We start from the raw sequence: 21,162 nt of genomic DNA on the forward strand, positions 1-21,162 counted from the left end.
CAATAAATGTTTGAATAGAGCTGTTGTAATTATTATTTTCATGATTATTTTATTTATTTTATTTTATTTTACAGAACAACAGTAAAATTACAATAACATTTATTAATGTTGATGGAGTTCTTCCTTTTTCTCAACTTTTATTCCCGCAGGAAGACCTCAGTGCTTCTTTTTGTTGACATGATTCTCATTACGAATTTGGGAAGACGTTTGTTGCACGTATCGCATCGTCACAAGCAGCTGACGAGTAACAGTTTCAGCGCAGATTTCCCTCGCGCTTTGGACTTTGAACCCTGCCGCCGCGAGCTCGTGCAGCGCTGTTTGAAGACGTGCAATTCCTGCGTATTTTAGAAAACATAACATTCTGCAGTTTATTTAATTTTTAAGGGCATTTCGCGATTTTAATCATCATACAGTAACCAGCAACAACCACCCTTCCTCTTCTCATCAAAGACATGCGATGCAGTACTAAACAGTCTCTCGCTGTCGGTGCTTGTTATGATTTTTCTTTCTCAGACAGCTTTAAATGTTTCCACACTGCCGTCATGTTTGCTGCATTAGCGCGCGCCTCTCGCGTCACGTCTTTGTTCGGTACAATTTAGTGGGTCTTTTCGCTTATTCGAACACAGAAAGAGCTTTTTTTGCTATTTTCGGCCGAATAATTTTGGTTGCTGAACATTCGGTGCATCCCTAATAGCTAAACATGTTTGTGCACCAGTTCCACTGGTGAAGCTACTAAATAAAATAATATATTTAACACACTTCCACAGTTTATGTGTTCAAAAGCCAATTTGGGACTACAAAAATGGAGACTGATTATAGATTCATTTCTTCAAAAAATAAATAAAAAACAAATTGGGCTGTTTCACACACAGTCTACTGTAAAAAGGCTCTGTGTAGATAGATAGATAGATAGATAGACGGATGGATAGACAGACAGCTATTAGTTATTTTACTCAAACATGTAACTAATTAACCTTTTTTTGCTCTACAGATGGTTCTCCTGGCTCGATGTGAGGGTCACTGCAGCCACACGTCCCGCTCAGACCCACTGATCTCTTTCAGCTCCGTCCTGAAGCAGCCTTTCAAAAGCACGTGTTTCTGCTGCCGTCCACATACCTCCAAACTGAAGGCGGTGCGTCTGCGATGCTCAGGCGGGACACGAATAACCGCTACTTACCGTTACATCCTTGCGTGCAGCTGTGAGGAGTGCAGCTGAATAAATTTGTCATGGAGAAAGACCCACTGGCTGAAACACATTAAAAAAGGTTGAAGGTACACTTTATTGCTGATGATTCAGAGCAACCATTTTACGATTCATTAGCACTGCCACAATGTTGCCAACAACCCATCAAGACTTCAAGAAGAATCACATCTCGTGTAAAGCAGCACATGCACTCGGATTTCCAGATGTCGGCTCACCCGTCGCACCTGCGCATGCGCTCAGCCAGTCAATTTACTTTTATTGCATTCCATTGTTTTGATCACTGCGTGTGTAAAATAGCGGATGCCGACAACAAATCTTGAGGGAAATTTGATGAAGCTGAGGGGGAGTCACTTTGGCGGACTATGTTTTACAATATCTGAGAGACTTGATACACAGACCAGGACAGAAATGTTTGCATAGACATTTCAAGTGGTTAACTACATAAGTTTGACTTATGTCTAGAATAGAAATGGATAGTTCACCCCCCTAAAGTCTGGTTTGAAATCACATGACAAAATGTTGGGGTGCACTGTCCCTTTATGGTCTTTGGAATTGCTCACATGTTCCAGCATACATTTTTGCTTCATTATACAGGCTTAATATTTAAACAATGAAAAATACTCTTGCAATGATCATATTGCCAGTTTTAGACTTTGTAAACCTACAGTTATTTTTACAGTGGGGTTCACAGCAATCTACCATGCCAGACTGTATGTGGAAAATGTCAGCGTTAAGTCTGTTTATTTCATCATCAAAGTCTCACAATGGCTCATGACACATAATAGCAGCAGGTTGTCAAGCTAATCATGTACAGTTATGATAACTATGATGTTTGCATTGTGGAATTGTACAGTAATGGACGAGTACTATATATATATATAAAGAAAATGTATTGTTCCTCAAATTTCTCTTGTCTGTGGAAATAAATTCACCCTCTACAAATTGCTGAAACTGTACCGCTGGGAAATTATGACAGTTTGCTTGCTGGACAGGTTTGTACTCCACTACAAACCTGACAGCTCTTTGGGCTCTGCACATGAATCTAATAAACAGTGCCTTTTTGTTTTTAAAGACTGACATGGCTGCCTTGTGCTAGCTGTCTTATTACACATACTTTGGCTCCTCGATACAATGTGACTTTCAGTGGGGCTATAATTAACTTAATGGCTAATTTGACCGCATGACAGACAGTGCACATAATAGCTGTCAGTTGAGTTCTCTGTCATTTTTATGGCTGCCCCAAGACATTTCCCCACACGATCGGCTGCGTTGATCACGTTGTTCTCTGACCTTCTGTTAATTCTAACAGAACGTTCCAGGTGTTGTACACGTGTGCGTCTTTATCCCCTCTCAAACAAGTGATAATTCAAGCAAAGCCGACAAGTGATTCAAACAGAATGGGGTTAAGTATTTCACATGATTACTGTTAATTGATGCCAGTCCCAATTTTTGCCCAAAAGTTTGACACTTCCTTTTTCTGTGATGTCCACTTGAGTGAAGATGATGTTTAACCATCTAAAAAACAAAAAGGCAAGTTATTTTCTCCCAGAAATGTAACAGAGATGCCTTGATTTGGGAATAAAAGATAAAGCCATTGTGATCACTGAATGACTGCAATATCCTTTTGATCTCTCATAAGATACCAATATGAGGCAGTGTAGTATTCTGTCCTCTCGCTTTATTAGACTGAAGCTAATATCAGCTGCAATTTTTCAGTACCGAAATTGAAATAGTTATTCGCTCGTATTTTTATTACTCACACTCTTCTTTAAGACAATCCTGCTTTACTGGGGTTGCACACACAGCTACTTCGCAATAAAATATGTTGTCAGAAAAAAAAACAGACAAATAATTACTTAAAAGCAAAAACAACTGTATGTCAAATGTTGTAAAAGGATGTGCACCTCACTCAAAAATTTTATTACATTTAATAAATGATATGACCAGATGTTTGAAGAGGCATATGCTAAAGTATCGCCAACTGAACCATCATCTTTATGTACAGTCGGTATAGAAAATAATCACCACCTTTAAAATAATCACCTTTTGTTGCTTTGCAGCCTGAAATGAAGACGGACACAGTTTTTGTTTTATCCAGCTGTATTTACTCAGTGCAACTTATAACATCCAAGTGAAAGATATAACACCAACATGTCAGAAAAAAATAAATACATAAAAATAAAAAAACAGAATCACAGGATCACACCCTTGTGTCAGTATTTTGTTGAATCACCTTTTGCATGGAAACTCAGCTCAAACAGCAACAGCACCTACAGTGGGTATAGAAAAGAACCACCCCCCTTTAAAAGAATCACATTTTGTTGCTTTGCATCCTGAAATGAAGACAGACACCGTTTTTGTATTATCCAGCTGTATTTACTCATTGCAACTTATAAAATTCAAGTGAAAGATATAATATCAACATGTAAAAAAAAAAAACAGAATCACAGGATCACACCCTTGTGTCAGTATTTTGTTGAATCACCTTTTGGTTTAATTACAGCCTTTAGTCTGTTGGGATGTGTCTCTGTCTCTACTAACTTTGCACATCTAGACTTTGCAATATTTGCTCACTCTTCTTTGCAGAACTGCTCAAGTTCAGTTAAATTTGATTGTGACCGTTTGTGGACTGCAGTCTTCAAGTCATTCCACAGATTTTCATGGGGTTTAAATCTGGGCTCTGACTAGGCTATGCAAGGACATTGACTGTTTTGCTGTGTGCTTTGGGTCATTGTCATGTCAATGGGAAGGTGGTGTAACTTCCCCAACAACTTTCTGGCAGAGGGCAGCAGATTTTCCTCAAGAATTTGACGGTATTTTGCCTCATCTATTTTTCCTTCTATCCTGACAAATGCTCCAGTCGTTGCTGCAGAGAAACGCCCCATAATAGGACATCAAAGCTCAGTCGTGACTACATGTGGCCTTTCTTGAGGAGTGACCATTTTCTTGCAACCCTCCCATACAAGCCACATTTGTGGAGAATTTGTGATATTGTTGTCACATGCACACAATGACCACTCTTTGTCATAAATTCCTGCAGCTGCTTCAGAGTTGCTGTAGGATACTATCCATCTCCTGACTTGTGCCTGTCCACAACTTTATCCTGGAGATCCTTTGACAGTGCCTTACCACCCATAGCTGATTGTTTGCTTCAGTTGCACTACCAAGGACTGAAATGCTCCAGGAAAGCTTTTTTAATGCTGAGCTAATCAAAATGACTACAACTGATCACAGTTGAAATGATAGTCAGATGGCTTTTTGTGCCATTGAGAAGGTGATTAGCTACACCTGATGAGTTTACAAGTCATATTTATGAGGGCTGATCCTTTTTCCAACTCAGTGATTCTGACTTGAAGACTGCAGTCCACAAACGGTCACCATCAAATTGAACTGAACTTGAGCAGTTCTGCAAAGAAGAGTGGGCAAATATTGCAAAGTCTAGATGTGCAAAGTTAGTAGAGACAGAGACACATCCCAACAGACTAAAAGCTGTAATTAAACCAAAAGGTGATTCAACAAAATACTGACACAAGGGTGTGATCCTGTGATTCTGTTTTTTTTTTTGACATGTTGATATTATATCTTTCACTTGAATTTTATAAGTTGCAATGAGTAAATACAGCTGGATAATACAAAAACGGTGTCTGTCTTCATTTCAGGATGCAAAGCAACAAAATGTGATTCTTTTAAAGGGGGGTGGTTCTTTTCTATACCCACTGTAGGTGCTGTTGCTGTTTGAGCTGAGTTTCCATGTTGCACACTTACGTAGCAATTACGCCCTCTTGTGGCCGACATAGTAGCTGGACTTTATCTCGCGCTATTTATTTTTTATTTTTTTTTACATTCTCTTGAAAGAACTATTACAACTAATATTCTGTCATTATTTATTCAATTTAATGTAATTTTCCTTCTTCTGGGGAGCACTACAAGAGATACTATGAAGAAAGTCCATGCAGGTCCTTTCCCTACAATGAAAGTATACAGTAGGCCTATATAAGAGCTATCAAGCTTAAAAAAGTCTATACAACCCTACACTTTAGTAGTCAACATTTGAAGTGGATTAAAACCTTTCATCAAAGTTGCCCTAAAACCAAAATGTGTTCTTGTCTTAGGACAACTTTGATGAACTTTTTTGATCCTCTTCAAACGTTGCATATCCCAAGTCTTTAATCAAAGCTTTCCAGAACCGGCCAAAACAAAACAATCTTATCAGAGAGTATCTCACTATCAAGTACAATAACTGAAAATGTAGACAATCACGGATGCACAGCTACTTATTCTAAACAGGTATTATTGCATATTTTAATATTTTAATATTTCATATTAAGTTTAGGTTATACATTATTAAGATTTACTGTATCTATATTAATATTGTATTTTAAGTTTATACCTACTCTTGTTCAATTGAAATACTTAAAAGTTAGTTTTGTGTAACATTTGTCGCTTGCATCTTGGATAAAAAGATGCTAAAAGATGCTTCTCACTGAAGCTGAGGTTGAACAGTCTGAGTCAAAGCCGGGTGTCTGACCTCAAATACTCTTCCAGGAGGAGGCAGAATTCTGAGTTGCCTGGAACACAGCATAATGGTTTGGTATTTTTGAGTAAAGTTAAGTCTGTGGTGACATTACTTGAGGAGGATTTCATGCTTTGTTCTATAACATAAATTAGACAAATGAGTTTGGAAACCATTGCATAGTTCAAAAATTTAAGTTTCTATAGTACAAGTACTGGTTGTCCAATTAATACATTTTTTACAGAAAAAAAACAATCTTGAAACATTTCTACAAATAATGGTAACCACCACAGACCTTATTTTACTCAAATCAAAATCTGCCAATCTGAAATTCCATAGGGAACCCATGACTCCGTCATTTTCTTTCCAGGTTTTAGGACTACAAACTCAACATCTCTTTTCCTTAACATGGAACCATTCAACATGAGACTTTTCATTTATCTTATTATGGCTGTCATCATATAAACTTGTAATCATATAAACTGCACTATCAATGACTCTCTCATGTTTCAATGATTTTCTAACAAACATTTTAGTAAAGGTATATGGATCTGTCAGCAGAAATGGTATATAGGGCACCAATATCTTATTAAGGGCAAAAAGATGTGCTTGTGTTGAATTTGGGTACATTTGCATACTCAAATGAGATCAACAATAGATTTTAATTATCTGCCATATACTTATTATGGACATTATAATGTATGGCCTGATAGCCCCATCCTGAAGTAAGTGAGGTTTAAAAATATATATATTCTATGATATATCTCATAGCGCGAGTCTACAGGCACAACCTACATGACTACATCCACCAGATGGCAGCAAACTCTATCAGAAACTCTATCAGAAAAGAAAAAAAAACAAAACAAAATAACAGGTACACAGCAAAACACAGACCAAGTAGTATATACACACATTTCACAAAAAAAGCATTTGTTAGGGTTTAAAAGACACAAAAACATACAGGACACTTCCTAGCTGTCAAACTTAGTTCATCATGTTCATGAACTACACCTATGGTTACTCTGCTAGGACACCAGTGTAAACTTCATGTTTAATTTTAAAGGAAGTTCAAATGGAAATGTTATTGCTCACAAAAATCTTTCAAAATCATTGAGTATCTAAAAATACATTAAGTACATTCAGTGCACTGTAACAAACAAACAGAGGGTCTTTTTAGTTGCAAGTCTGTGAAACCCCTCTATCTTTTACAGTGCAACGAATGTACTTCGTGTCTTTTTAGATAATCTATGATTTAGATACTCTGGAGAACCTCTTGAACCCTTGAAAAGTGCTTAGAATCCCCTAAAGAGTAAATATAAAGTGTATCAAAATCTGGCACCATGCTACACTGTGCTGGTTTATCATACCACTCATCTGGGTAACTGCTAATCAACGTTACTTTCATGTATCAATTGTATCACACACCTGCGTTTCAGCTATAGATTACAGTGAAAACTAGATTTAAAAGTTCGTCAGGACAAACTTTATGTTGGCTTAAGAAAGCCTAGACAGAAAATTTGAAGTAGTTTAAAAAGAAAATATCCTCAGAGGACGTCCGTAGTAATATTACTGAAATATTGCAGCAGTGTTTATCTTGTTGTTGGTAGGATTGTTTTGTTCACTCTGTACCTTGGCGGATTCACAGTGTCAAGTATAGGCCTACGACTCATTGTATATTTTGCATAACACACAGCAGTTTTTTAAATGAAATAATATCAAGAACTTACATTTCAGACAAAAAAGGCCAATTTATTCGCATACTTCGCCTATTAAAGGCAGAGTAAGGGATTTCTGGTAGCCAATGTTGATATTTGAAATCACCAAAACAAACACGCCCCTACCCCAAAAGGGTCTTGCCCCTATTTTGATAGCTCCGCCCCACATATACGTACGCAACCCAGGCAACGATTAGTTCTGTGAATCAAAGCAAAACCAATGTTACACCGTGTCTACGGACGTGAGCTGCGCGGCGCAACAAATCCCCGACAGAAAGCTGCTGCCGGGTTCTATTTATGACGTGCTGACACCGATTTCAAATGGTTTTCAACGGTCGTTTGACCTCTTTCTCGCGTCCAGTGTAGGCAGACTTTAGTTGTTGTAGACACGGTGTTACTCACCTATTGAGAAGAAACAAAGCAACCTCGGCGTCCGATCGCAGGCCTCCGCTCCTTGAGTTCTCTCCAGCGCTGGAAAGCTGATCCGATATTTACACGGGTCCTACTTCTTGCCTTATCGTTCCGCAGACGTTTTCCTCTTTTGTTTTTTATCCGCCATCTCTATCTTTCTGTCGCTCGGCTCGGCTAATGTCCGTCCCATGCACTGAACGCTCTCCTCCACATCACGAGTAGACACGCCCCTTATTGCTGATTGGCTACAAGTTTGTTTTGCGATTCGGCCCGAATCAGTTTTCTAAAGTGTTTTTGAAAAATCACTTACTCTGCCTTTAACCCGAAGCTACCTTTGCTTGACACCAAACACCGCACAGAATAAAAACTGGCCTGGATCTCCGTACGTTAGTGGAGCTGAGCGACAGATCCCGCTCAAAGCCTCCTATAATCAATCGGCTTCAATTCCACTCCGGGTTTTCCATTTTCTGCTTCATGTGCACGAGAGAGAGAGAAACACCGCACCGAGCGATCGTGAACCGGTAGACAACACCACCAGTTAAAAATACAACAACAACAACACTCCTTGCTGCAGGAAAAAATGCATAGCTCTGCTTCCCATCGCAAAAGAAAACACCGACGCTTGGACTTTCAAAAAACCCGCTATAGTTTAGCACCCATTAAAAGAATGCTGAACACAAACATTATGTCAGTGTTCGAATTCGTTCACTTTCATTCTTTGCTTGCTAATAGACTTTATGGTTCAGAGAAACAATTGCGCAGCCATCTATAGAACTTTGTCTTTGAACTTTCGTTTTTGATGTAGCTCGCTGAAGAGTAATTAGTTGGTGAAGTGGATTTTGTTGTAGAGTTAACGAAAGTTATCATGTGAATTGTAATGTTCGAAGGTGACGTCATAACACATCATATCAGTAGACCTGTTAGATTTTAAAACGAGCGGTTCATTCATAAATTCATACGATCTTACCTTCCTGCTGCGGAAATACAAAGCGGAAGACAGAAGACAACGAGCGCAGTGCTGAAAAGAGGCGGAGCTGCATAAGGTACTATTTTAGTAAATTAGTAGACTAAACTAGTGAGCAATTTCAGACGCAGCAAAACAGTGAAATGTTCTTGAGCTCTGGAACGTCGCTTGACCTATCAAATTCTCTCTTTTTTGCTATAAATGTATACACTAATTTTATTAAAATTGTATAATCAAATGTTTATATATTTTATAAATAACTATTTGTACAATAATGTACTGTAAACATGTCCTCCTCCTGTTGGCACTCATTACATAGCACGTAGATGGGAGCTTCGGTGCATTTACCCCAGTGCTCTTCTAATCTGTCATTCCCAATGATAGTAGGCGGGGGCGGGGCTCAGAATGCTTTGAACACAGATGCGGAGCGTCTCTTCTGCTCTGAGCGCCAGTGAGGCGAACAGCACCATGACTGCGAACGCATACGATGTGATTGTGATTGGCGGAGGCATCTCAGGTTAGTGTCATCAAAATAGCGCATAAAACTTGATATAATCTCATTGCAATTAACGCACTCTTAAAGTAACTTTATATCACTGTAGATTACAGGCTGATGATAGTAATGCTGAGTTATGATCGTCGTTATTGAGTAAAATAAGGCGCGCGACAGACCCGTGCTGAACGACTATACCATTTCCTAAGCTTAGATGCCTTATAACAAGACTGTACTATGGCTGCGTTTAAAAATAATAATGCATATTTGCGTTTTAAATAGGACTGTGTTAGTTTGCCAAAAGGACGGGACTAGTTCTGCAGACTTCCAGTGAATTTGTTCGCGATGTCACCTGAGCTTGCTCTTCCACTTCCGTGACATGATTATTTCATATTCATAACGCCAGGGGCAGAGACAGTTAAAAGGCATGCAACAGTGTATATTTATAACATGCCCATGCACTTTTTTATACTCAACATCAAGATTTTTGTTTAAAATATACGTTTGTGTATAAGAGCAAGTGTATATATATATATTTTTTAAATCACGTTTACCTTCACTAGCTCATTTAGAAAGGTCCTGCGATGACAAAATTATACGAAAAAGTACAACTATTCCATAATTTCTACAGTTAAACTAGCGTGTCTAGCATCCAGTCTAGTCTACATGTATAATAATTATAGAAGTATATATTTTTGCTTATAATAGTTTTAGATGAATTATGTCACTACATAATATTAGCTACCCATTTTTCAATGTCAATTACCCATCCTTATTACATTTTTTTTTCTGGAGTACTTGATTCTGATTGGTCAATCACTGCATTCATCAAATGAATAATGACCAGCAATGTTGCATAACTGATCATTCATCCGTGTGCTATTGTTTTATGTCTCTAATCATTTTAACTGAATATTTTAGCTCAATAAATATTTAATGTCCATATATTTTATTTGAAAAAGATCTATAGAAATAATGGTCTTGTTAGATGCAACAGGGCTTTTCACACCTAAGACTATATTTAAGGTTATCTTATGTGGAATGACATTGTATACGCAATTTAAAACTATTTTATATTTTATTATTTTATAATTATTATACATGCAGCTTTAATTGCCTCATATTAAGATATTTCATAAAATATATTTTCTTTTAAAAATGTATTTGTCACACTGCAAGACCATTTAAAATTAACTGGAAATGCCCAAATAGTGTTTAAAAATGTCAAAAAGAATGTGGTTAATCTTTTTAACCTAAACTGACTTCTAAAAAAAAATTCCTTAAACATGCATCAACTACCCACATACGCTGCAGTCCTCGTATGCACATACTTGCAATGCTCTGGTGCTCTTTATAGCCTATGCTTAAGCCATACAAAATTAGTGTGAAACATAGCTTTGAATAATGTATATAGTTTATTTTACAGAGATTGCAGAGAGATTTATGAATACATTGCACTACAATAGGATGCAGTATTGATTAGAAAATACTATGTGATAAGGAATCTGTATCAGTCAGTCCTAGAATGTGACCTATTTTGTGTAGAGCAGCATGAAAGCACAGCATAATGTCCATACGGTTATGACCTGACAGGAAATTCCATTTACTTTGAGCAAACTGACTTGTTCCCACAATGAATATGCATTATAATATTCAGGCATGACAATTTAAAGCCAGCTCAGAGGGAGTGCGCACTGGATGAAATCTTTCTTGTGTAAGAACAGCATTCTTGGAGACAGAACCGAGCAAAACAGCATCAAGATGTCCTCCTGATAACCTGCTGGAAATGTTATTTCTATTTATACCATTCAACTTTTTCGACAGTTTCTATTTTATATGATATGCTATAGAATATCAAGAAGACCACAAAATCAAGTCAGATGTTTTATTCTATATACTGTATTAATTGTGTCTGTTTGCAGTGTAGCTCACAGTTTAATATCTCCTGACCTTTATAGACTACTGATTACTCAAACTCCAACTTTGTTTCAGAAAATGAAGGTGTGTGCTGTGCACTGAACCAGTCATACTACTCTGCTTGAAAAAAGCTAATGAATGTAATCAGTCACTATTATGTAACAAGGCCACACATTGTGCACCATGAACCCGGTATCATCCAATCCTAAATAGAACCTTTTCCACATCAGGACTGATTCCCTGCCAAGTTTCTAGGAGTCAGTGCTAAACAGACTGCACTTTTGAGTCTGTAAAACATTTGTCATTAATGCATGCGTGTGATATTACACGTCATCGGTAGTGTGAGATTAGTTACATATTCACTCTCTGGTCAAAGGTGCGGTGTAATTCATGCAGTGGCATGTGCGTTATGTTTCATGATATGCATTATCTGATTTGTGCACTATTGCATTTTTAAAAATTGTTGCAGTTTCTTTGACTAGGATCCAGATATGACTGCATTTGACACATGAGGTAGAGAGAGACAAAAGATGTTTTCTCATAAATTGGCTGTCATCGTACACCCGTTGAATATGCGGATGCTTTTCACCTGTTGGCCTTTGAAGGAAATCAGAGTTTCTTCTTATTCTAACCAAACTTCATAAAAGAAATGGAACATTGCTTTGGGGACCTTTTAATAACGACCCAGCACTCCCAGCAAATCCAATGACTATTTGCAAAGCCACTTGAGGTGCTCAGGGAGACAGCACATTGGCAGAAGTGGTAAACAAAACTGACAACCCATTTTTATGCTCCCTGGGATCCAAGAACACATGACAGCAAATGTGTATTTGTGTCTATTGTTACAGTGGGTACGGAAAGTATTCAGACCCCCTTAAATTTTTCACTCTTTGTTATATTGCAGCCATTTGCCACAGGGGCTGTGCTTGACATAGAAGAGAGACGACTGACGCCTTTCGGCTAAACAATGGAAATGACATCTTTACCATTGTGACCTTATTGTTTCATGTCAACAACTGAATTAAATTGTCACAGTTTACATTTTATTCCCATGGTTAAAGACGAAGTGTGTCATTTCCTACAGCTCTAACAGTGGAGTGCTAGCATGCCAAGGTCATGGGTTTGATTTCCAAGGAATGCATGAACTGACAAAATAAATGTTTTAGTCACTTTGCATAAAAGCATTTGCCAAATACATAAATGTACATTTAAAATTTAATTTCTGCACCACTAGTGTTACCAAGCAAAACTGGAAAATGAACTATATTTTCTAAAATATGATTGGCTCTTTCCTGTGCAAATATTGCTGTCATGATCCTAGGATGATTTTCATGGTTGTCAGCATGTTATCATGTGGTTGTTCTGGTTGCCAGGGTGTTGTTAGGTTATTCCTTACTTGCCCCAAACAACAGAGCCAGTGTTTCTATTACAAATGATCTCTAAAGGAGAGTCTCAAGCCATAAACAATATAGGTTTAGTGGATTTTTTGCCCATTTAAAATAAAAATCGTAAGTTGAGCTGTTTAGAAAAGTTATAGCACACCTCTTCTCAATGAGTCGATGAATTTGAGATATAATTAAAGTCCATAGTGCAAATTGTGAGGGACAAGTTCCACGGCTAGTTTATTGTTTACATTTAGAGATTGGTTCACATCTCTCACCCTCTGTCATTGGTCAGAAAAACAGATAGTTCAGCCCCCAAACGCATGCCATTGGGTGAACCAGTGTTGGACTGGTCGAGATGTTTAAATAAACAGAGTAATGCTTTGATAGTACCGCAAAGTCACTCTGTTTACACTTGTCAGAGAAATCAACTTACAAATGACTTACTGTTGAATGTGTGTATCAAGCTAGGAAAGGAGAAAGTGTTTTTGTATAACAATTAACTTTATCTTTATGTGCTTACATGTACAAATAGCTGTCAGAATCTGTTTGACAATTGAACAACCTGCAAGTGTTCAAATAACAAAAGCATTAGGGAGTTGTTTTGCTCAGAACTCTAGTAGGTCTCAGCAGCAGCTCTCATGGGGTGTGCAAGTGGAGGGCAAGAATTCCACATCTAATTGTGGAGGTTGTTGACGCTGACGCTGACTCTTCCTGGTGAGTGTTCTGCTCTTGCTAAAGAACTTTGGCATTCCTGTTTTGGAAGTCAGCCAGGAAAGTCCAGAAGCAGTGGAGATTCACAGGCCATGTCAGAATGGGCTACTTTTACATTGTGGTTTTGTGCTTATTGACACATGTATACATATACCTGTTAGTGTGTGTTTTTGTAGCAATGGCTTCGCAAAGACGTATACTACCATTCAGAAGTTTAGGGTCAGTATGATCATTTATTTATTTACTTTTATTCAGCAAGGACACATTGAATTGATCAAAAGTGACAGTAAAGACATGATGTTACAAAATATTTGCATTTCAAATAAATCTTTTGAACTATCTATTCATCATTCATCAAAGAAACAGTATCATTGTTTTCACAAAAATATTAAGCAGCAAACTGTTTTCAACATTGATATTATAAGAAATCTTTCAGGATAACTGGAATTATTTCACCGTTGCCAACACAGGAATAAATAATATTGTAAAATATATTAAAATAGAAAACAGTTATTTTAAATGTCACTAATATTTCACAATATTATAGTTTTTTCTGTATTCTTGATTGAATAAATGCAGCCTTGTTAAGCATAAGAGACTTGTTTAAAAAAAAACTTAAAAACATAACCAACCCCAAACCTTGAAAGGTAGTGTGCCAAAAAACTTCGGACATACGTCCTCTTTCTGTCCGAGTGGGTAGATCTTGCACAGAATTAGCTGTAAAATAAACCAGACTTTATGCTGCTGTATTTGCATAAAGTTAAACTCAACTTTCAACACCTCAGTTGTCACCTCAGACACGGCCACATTGCCAGGTGTTGTAGTCACTCATGTTCTTGAAAATTGCCAGCTGTCTTAGACTTGCTTTGTCATTGCAATTCACAAATGTGTCAGGGCTTCTTTAAAATGAAGGAAACAGTGTTTATTCCAGTAATAAATACAGCTGTAGATCTCTGAAGGTCAGTGAAAACCAATTGCAAACATTGATTTTTAGAGCTCAGCATGTTTTGATGCATTTAGAATCAACAGTGCTTTCATTCTTTAATATCTCCAGTCACTCTATTTATTATCCTTTTTAAAATTGTGGTAAACCAAACATATGAACTTGGAAAAACATGTCTGCATAGTCCTAGAGCTATGGAAATACTCAGATGCCTAAATGTCTTTTTTGCAGTGTCCTCTAAGCTTGTGTAAACAAACGTCATTGGTCTGTTTTTTTCCCCTGTGAGCTGAGCAGAGAGGAGCCTGACTCCAGCTTGACTGGCTTTGTTATGCAACTTAAGATAATACTGCTCTGTTCCTCTCTTAGACGAACAACTGTCCTTGGGGTTGGCAGGGAGAACATGCCATTTCGCTGATCTCTCTGTAATTGCTTTTCAATAATGCATCCAAACGTCGATGTTGCAGCCTATTGGAGAAAGCAATTGCTTCTAGAAGAGCATGAAGCATCAAGAACTGTGCTCGCTGTCACGTACATGTTTTCATGATTACAAGTGATTATTTGCTGCATTAAATTCAAGAAAACCTCCTTTCCTTTGCATTGGATTGTCTTGGTGCATTTTTAAACCGTAGAAAGGAATGAAGCATGCTTTAATGTAGACAGAAAAATGGATTCAAGTTCCTGCGTGCAATTATTTGCAGGTCATAGGCCCAAGTATGTTACAGCTGCACAGCTGGGGTTAGAGAGCAACTTACTTTGTTATTATAATACAAAAAAAAACTAACCACAAATGTTGTTCTCTAGTTTATTTACCCTGTTTTAAGGATATTTAGATATTGGTATTGGACAATGATACAACTATTTTATGTAGTGTATGATATCTTCAAGTATCTCTTTAATGTTGTGAAGGTAGTTAACTGCTCTTTTAGGGTCAGTCATGGAGATGTACATTTCTTTCATTTTATTTCATGCCTTTAAATAGGAATGCACAAAATATTAGTACCATTGGTTTTTATTTTTAACAATGTATTTTTTAATTTATATATTTTTATATAAGCTGATATTGTATAAATAATTGTTAATGCTCGTTCTTATGTATTTTTTACATAGATTAGTTTACTTTTCTTATGTCATCTAATGTTCAATTAAAGTTCATCGTTAAAAAAGACAATTTTAATAATGCTGTCCAATTGAATCTTTCGCATAATCTCAGAATGATTATTCTATTATCATTTTATACTGTACATTATAATATCTAAATTTATTTGTAACATTTAAAAACATTTTTTTTGGTTTATTTTTAATTTATTTAGACAAAATAGTACAGAGTTTTGATATTGAACGTTGTTATCGGCATAACATGAAAATAATAATCAGTTTATTGACTTAAATTAATATATCTGTCAACCATGGGCGTTGCTAGGCCATTTTTAGGGGGGCTATACTCAGCCCCCCTAAAATTTTGCGATTAGTTCCATAAACTGTACACGAATTTGGGATCGCCTCAGTCCCCTTTAAATTTCATATGAAAACGGCGGCAGACTTCGGCTCCTCCCCGTCTTTCAGCGCGTTCTTTTTCAATCCGCAGAGCGAGAAACAGAGGACAAGGTGTGTGTTTATCGATAGATTGTTATAATATCTGCATCTGTGCAGTTCTTTGTCATAAATACAGTTTACAAAATATCATGGGGGAGCAATCGGTTCCCCATCTAATGTAGCCTAAGTTTTCGTTGCGTTCACCCCTCATCACACCACAGGTTTCCTCCAGTGAAAATGAAGCACATATGAACGCATATACTTTATAAAACAATGTTGCCATTTACATTTGAATATATATACTCCTAATATATATGTAATATATATATATATTATACCCTCATGGTGGTGATTATACCCTCAATCGCTCCTGATTCTAGTAGCATGTGAAGGCAGCGTCAGTGAAAACGAGCCCCCCTAAAATGAAAATCCTGGAATCGCCCCTGCTGTCAACAAAACTCTCTCAAAGTTCTAGTTACTTTTGTCTTGTGGGATGAATGATGAATGAGCTGCTTGCTAAAGCTGACATTAGCATTTTAATTGAGAAATTCCTTGAGGGATGAACCACAGACTTAAAGGAGGCCTGTGTCACCTCCAATCTATGGCTTGGTGACTGTTAATGTGTTGTGATAATGTGATTGTGCAATTATCACCACAGCTGACAGACATAGGCCCTTAAATGTGCTTCTTCTAGGTCTGTAATTGTAGGTTTTATCAGGGTCTGTAAGAGTGCAATCAAAGCAATTAGGTTTAGATTGTAGCATTAATACAAATGGCGATTTGTAATTTCATAGAGTTCTAGACCTGACCTTTCAAAGGAACAGAGTTGTAAACTAATGCCGGCTTATTTTGGAAAAGACATCTTGATGCAGAGAAAAGGTGTGGACGCTCTTGCCAAAGTCTTGAGAACAAAAATGTTAATTACATAGTTATTTAAGTTTTTCATATTACTTTGTGCATTTCCATCAATTGCATGCTTGAGTTGAATATTTAAAATATGCATGCATATTTAGTTCTAGATTTCAGTATGGATGCAAATAATAGCCTTTACTACTTCTTTAAAAACTACTTCATGAAAATTTTTTAATGCTCATTTTAGTTAAATTTAGAAGGTTTGGTGGTCAGCTGCAGCATATAGCATATATCCTGTGCAACAGGAGAAGAGTGAATAACCCTATTCTTACAGGACAAATTGATGCTGCATAAGATCAGGCCTATAAGCTAGTATGTTGTCTGATTTACTGTCTTTGCCTTTAGTTTGATGTCTTACTGAAAAGCCTAACCTTGTTATGTCATGTCAATTAGAGCAAGAGTGCACAGCAGATTCTTGTTCTCAGTGAATACAAGGAGGTAATTGGTATAGATTTACCTTTGCCAAGCGACTGCATCTTTATATGTACTGTTGCCATGGAAACCCCATCCAGCCTCAGACTCTTGTTTCCCAGTAAATGGCCCCCTGAACCAGCTCCAACAAAAGCAGTGAATACAAAATATGTTGTTTTATCATGATCAGCTAGGTGAGAATGAGAAATGTGTTGTGGAAAAGCAAAGAAAATAAGAAAATGAAGAAAACAAAGACATTGAAGGAATGTAGCTGAGACTTTCACAGTCAGAGACAAGCTCTTTGATCTCCCAGAATTCTCTTCAAGGAAAGTGTGACCTTTTCCTCAGAGATTTGACGATCCAGTTGGGGTCATATCTTCTCCATATGTGGTGAATCTGTTGCAAGTCTTTATCATTTAAACTAAGGTAGTTTGCTAAAAATACATGTCCTATAGAGCAGTGAGGTATATCATAATTCAGAATTTAGAGCCACTTCCTATAAAATAGTAGCTAGCTATGCAATGTGTCATTTTACACTCATTAGTCCTTTGGCTTATTTTACAAACCTTCTAGGGACTGTATTTCTGAGGCTGGCTGTTTGTATAACTGTATCGTTTGATCTTTTAAGCTCATTTGGCTTGGCAAAATTTAACCAGATTGACTGCTTAAACTTAATCATCAGCTAGATTGTTAGCTACCGTTTGAATGTCTTCCACAGTATTTTTGACCAAATTGAGAACTGAATAACTGCAACTTTGATACTCAGCCTGAGAGGATAATTCATCCAAAAATAATAGTTCTGCAATTATTTACTCACCTTTATATCATTGTCGGCACTTATCTGGCAATTCTCAGTTTTGCATCATACTTGTCCATCATTTCCTGAAGAACAAAAGGGATGGTGTTTATGAAAACAATAATTATTTGTGTTATTTAAGAAGTTTGCACAATGTTTTACACTCAATTATTACTGTATCATTTGGCGACAACGCTAGTGTTAGTTTTTTATTAGTCCTTTGGCTTATTTTACAAACCTTCTAGGGACTGTATTTCTGAGGCTGGCTGTTTGTATAACTGTATCGTTTGATCTTTTAAGCTCATTTGGCTTGGCAAAATTTAACCAGATTGACTGCTTAAACTTAATCATCAGCTAGATTGTTAGCTACCGTTTGAATGTCTTCCACAGTATTTTTGACCAAATTGAGAACTGAATAACTGCAACTTTGATACTCAGCCTGAGAGGATAATTCATCCAAAAATAATAGTTCTGCAATTATTTACTCACCTTTATATCATTGTCGGCACTTATCTGGCAATTCTCAGTTTTGCATCATACTTGTCCATCATTTCCTGAAGAACAAAAGGGATGGTGTTTATGAAAACAATAATTATTTGTGTTATTTAAGAAGTTTGCACAATGTTTTGATTTAAGGAATGTGTGGTTAAAGTCACGATGAAATGAAAGTAGCAGCAGATCTTTTCTTGCGTATTGTGGCCTACATCCAAGTGAAAAAAGGATGTCCAACTCTGAGACGCAGTTGAATGACAGATGTGGGCCCCTACTGAGAGAAGAAACATGAATGCCCAATGCATGTGTACTTAGACCAACAATCAAAATATTTTGCTGACTGAACACAAGAGCGTGGCCTGTGTGAATGGCCCCAAGTCTACAATTGTGATCTTATAAAAGTCGAGCAGAAGTCTTTCTTAAAGCTTGACCACACTTTGGAATGTTTACTGTGCTTTTACTATTACTGTCTCCAGTGTTTATTGTAAACATGTTGTTTTTATCAAACTGTGAGCTTCATTTTTGTATTCAGTTTTATATGTGTTTGTGTGTGTTTACTTGGCAGTGGTAGAGTTCAGTCAGTGTGGTCCCTTCAGTGCTGCACTTGAGTGACAAAGACCACAGCTACTATTGTACTTCTGCCAACTTCGTTTTTTCTTCCTTTCCTGACCATTTTATGTCTCTGAAAGAAGAAAATATATACTTGTGAGCCAGCCTTCTCAAACAGACCAAACTTTCTCATGAGAGCTTTTTTATGTTAAAGGATTATTTTAAATTCAGCCAAGCAGTGACAAACGGTATAATAATCACAACATACAGATCATATAATATTTTATAGACATAGAACTCTCAAATATGTGTGTTAGTGAGTATGACTGTTTGCACTGTCCTTGATATGGTATCATCGGTAATTGCCATAGACTGTAAAAAAAGATGGACGACGCGTCTCCACTTCCTTCCACTATAGAAAAGTGAAGCCAAAGCATCTCAGTATGGCCGCTGCCATCTCGAGTAAATTACGTCATTTGGAGCCAGAGTCTGCGCAGTAGAGATTCGTGATTAGAGATTAGTGTCGAGAGGTGGAGCCGCGGTATCAAACTCCCGCCCAAACTCCCGCAGACCCAATCAACCATAATGACACGCCCCGTTTTTATAGCATCAAATTACTAGCTAAAATCAAACTTATCACAAAAATGAACAATTGAACATATATCAGCGTGATAACAACTACCTTAAATGACCAAAACCATCTTTCGGAAAATTGTATTGGAAGTGTAATTAATTTTTTTATTTTGACTCTTGTCCCATTCGTTTACATGGAGAGGGCGGGGTTTATGACCTGTACTGCAGCCAGCCACCAGGGGGCGATCAAAGAGCCCGCAGCTTCACTTTTCAGGACGTGTGAGGCACACCCGGTAATTGCCGGGAGTTTGATTGACATGTGATCAGACCAATCATAATGCCGAATCTGCCATTTTGTCCAACGAACAAACCAGACAGGAGAATAGATTTACGTTGGTGGACTTGAACTTGAAAAATGGTGTGTATTGACGTCTTTTTGCGGTTGAAACAAGATACCTTCTGATGTTCATTCATGTTTATTTCGTGCTATAACTAGTAAAAATGAAGAAATGATTGGTTCACGTGCCGCTTGAACTAAGCCAGTACAGCGATCTGTTACGACACATTAAACACATCTGTCAGCGCGTTGTCAGTCTCCTCTTTGCTCCGCGATGTGTTTTTCACTGTGTGAGAACTTGATGTGTGGCGTGAGAGCGCCATGGCTTGCCAGATGTAGCAACAGTAACTAAGGGGGACAGGTCTATGCGAAAGGTCAATTGCATAAACGTGTGAAATATGAGGTTGTGTTGAATTGGTTCTTGGAATATTTCCATTCTCCATCTCTTTGGGATGAGACTTGAATACCTCCTACTCACGCCACCTGGTTAAATAATCAGGTTTCACTGCAACATATCTGACTGCGAGCTCATTTATTGTTCTCGGCTTTGTTCAGACTGGCCTTTTTTTGTTTTGTTTTTTTGTAGTCAGAGCACCAAAAACATTAAATTTCAATGTTTAAAAATCAATGAAGTTGTAAAATCAATGAAGTTGTAAAATGTTACTTTTGTTGACAATGTGAATTCAGCATCATGGTGAGATGCCATGATGGACATGAGCAGAGACAAAATGACCTGGTTTTATCTTCTTTTTCCACACTGACAGCCACTCTCAGTTAGTGTATGAGAGTCTCCATATGAGAGTCTGAATGTATACATGTAATATTGTCTACGCTGTCTGAACAAACAGATCAGATTTCATCACTTGCTAAATAGACAGTCAATCCTAAATATTGGATTTGAAAACCAAATTGCCTTTGTGAGTAGTGTGAACAAAGCCTTATAGGTTTATATTGGATTTCTTTCTAGCTCTGTGGCTCAGCCAAAACATCATTTAGAAAAAACAATCATTTCAAACCTGTCAGATATCAGACTTCACAGCTGTGGCCAGGGATTGTAAGCCTCTGCGGTTTCTTTTGTACAGTGGGTATATAGAAAAGAATCACCCCCTTTAAAATTATCACATTTTGTTGCTTTGCAGCCTGAAATGAAGACGGTCACAGTTTTTGTTTTATCCAGATGTATTTACTCAGTGCAACTTATAACATCCAAGTGAAAGATATAACACCAACATGTCAGAAAAAAAGCTAAAGCCATCATCTGACTTTCAACTGTGATCAGCTGTGTTCATTTTGATTAGCTCAG

General features: G+C 37.3%; 2 protein-coding genes across 2 annotated transcripts in view; both read left to right on the forward strand.

The window, feature by feature from the left end:
* The window catches only part of LOC107756747 (norrin-like), a 15,622-nt gene extending 13,560 nt beyond the window's left edge, over nucleotides 1-2,062 (forward strand). The window contains exon 3 of the mRNA XM_016573958.1: nucleotides 992-2,062. Within this exon, the coding sequence (XP_016429444.1) occupies nucleotides 992-1,216 (225 nt within the window). The 3' untranslated portion in view covers nucleotides 1,217-2,062. The remainder of the gene's footprint in view (nucleotides 1-991) is intronic.
* Nucleotides 2,063-9,230: 7,168 nt separating this feature from the next.
* The window catches only part of LOC107756728 (amine oxidase [flavin-containing]-like), a 34,654-nt gene continuing 22,722 nt past the window's right edge, over nucleotides 9,231-21,162 (forward strand). The window contains exon 1 of the mRNA XM_016573939.1: nucleotides 9,231-9,324. Coding sequence (XP_016429425.1) covers nucleotides 9,276-9,324 — 49 coding nt within the window. The 5' untranslated portion in view covers nucleotides 9,231-9,275. The remainder of the gene's footprint in view (nucleotides 9,325-21,162) is intronic.

This window comes from Sinocyclocheilus rhinocerous, unplaced genomic scaffold (genome assembly GCF_001515625.1).
Source record: "Sinocyclocheilus rhinocerous isolate Xijiao unplaced genomic scaffold, SAMN03320098_v1.1 scaffold382, whole genome shotgun sequence".
Taxonomy (NCBI): Eukaryota; Metazoa; Chordata; class Actinopteri; order Cypriniformes; family Cyprinidae; genus Sinocyclocheilus; species Sinocyclocheilus rhinocerous.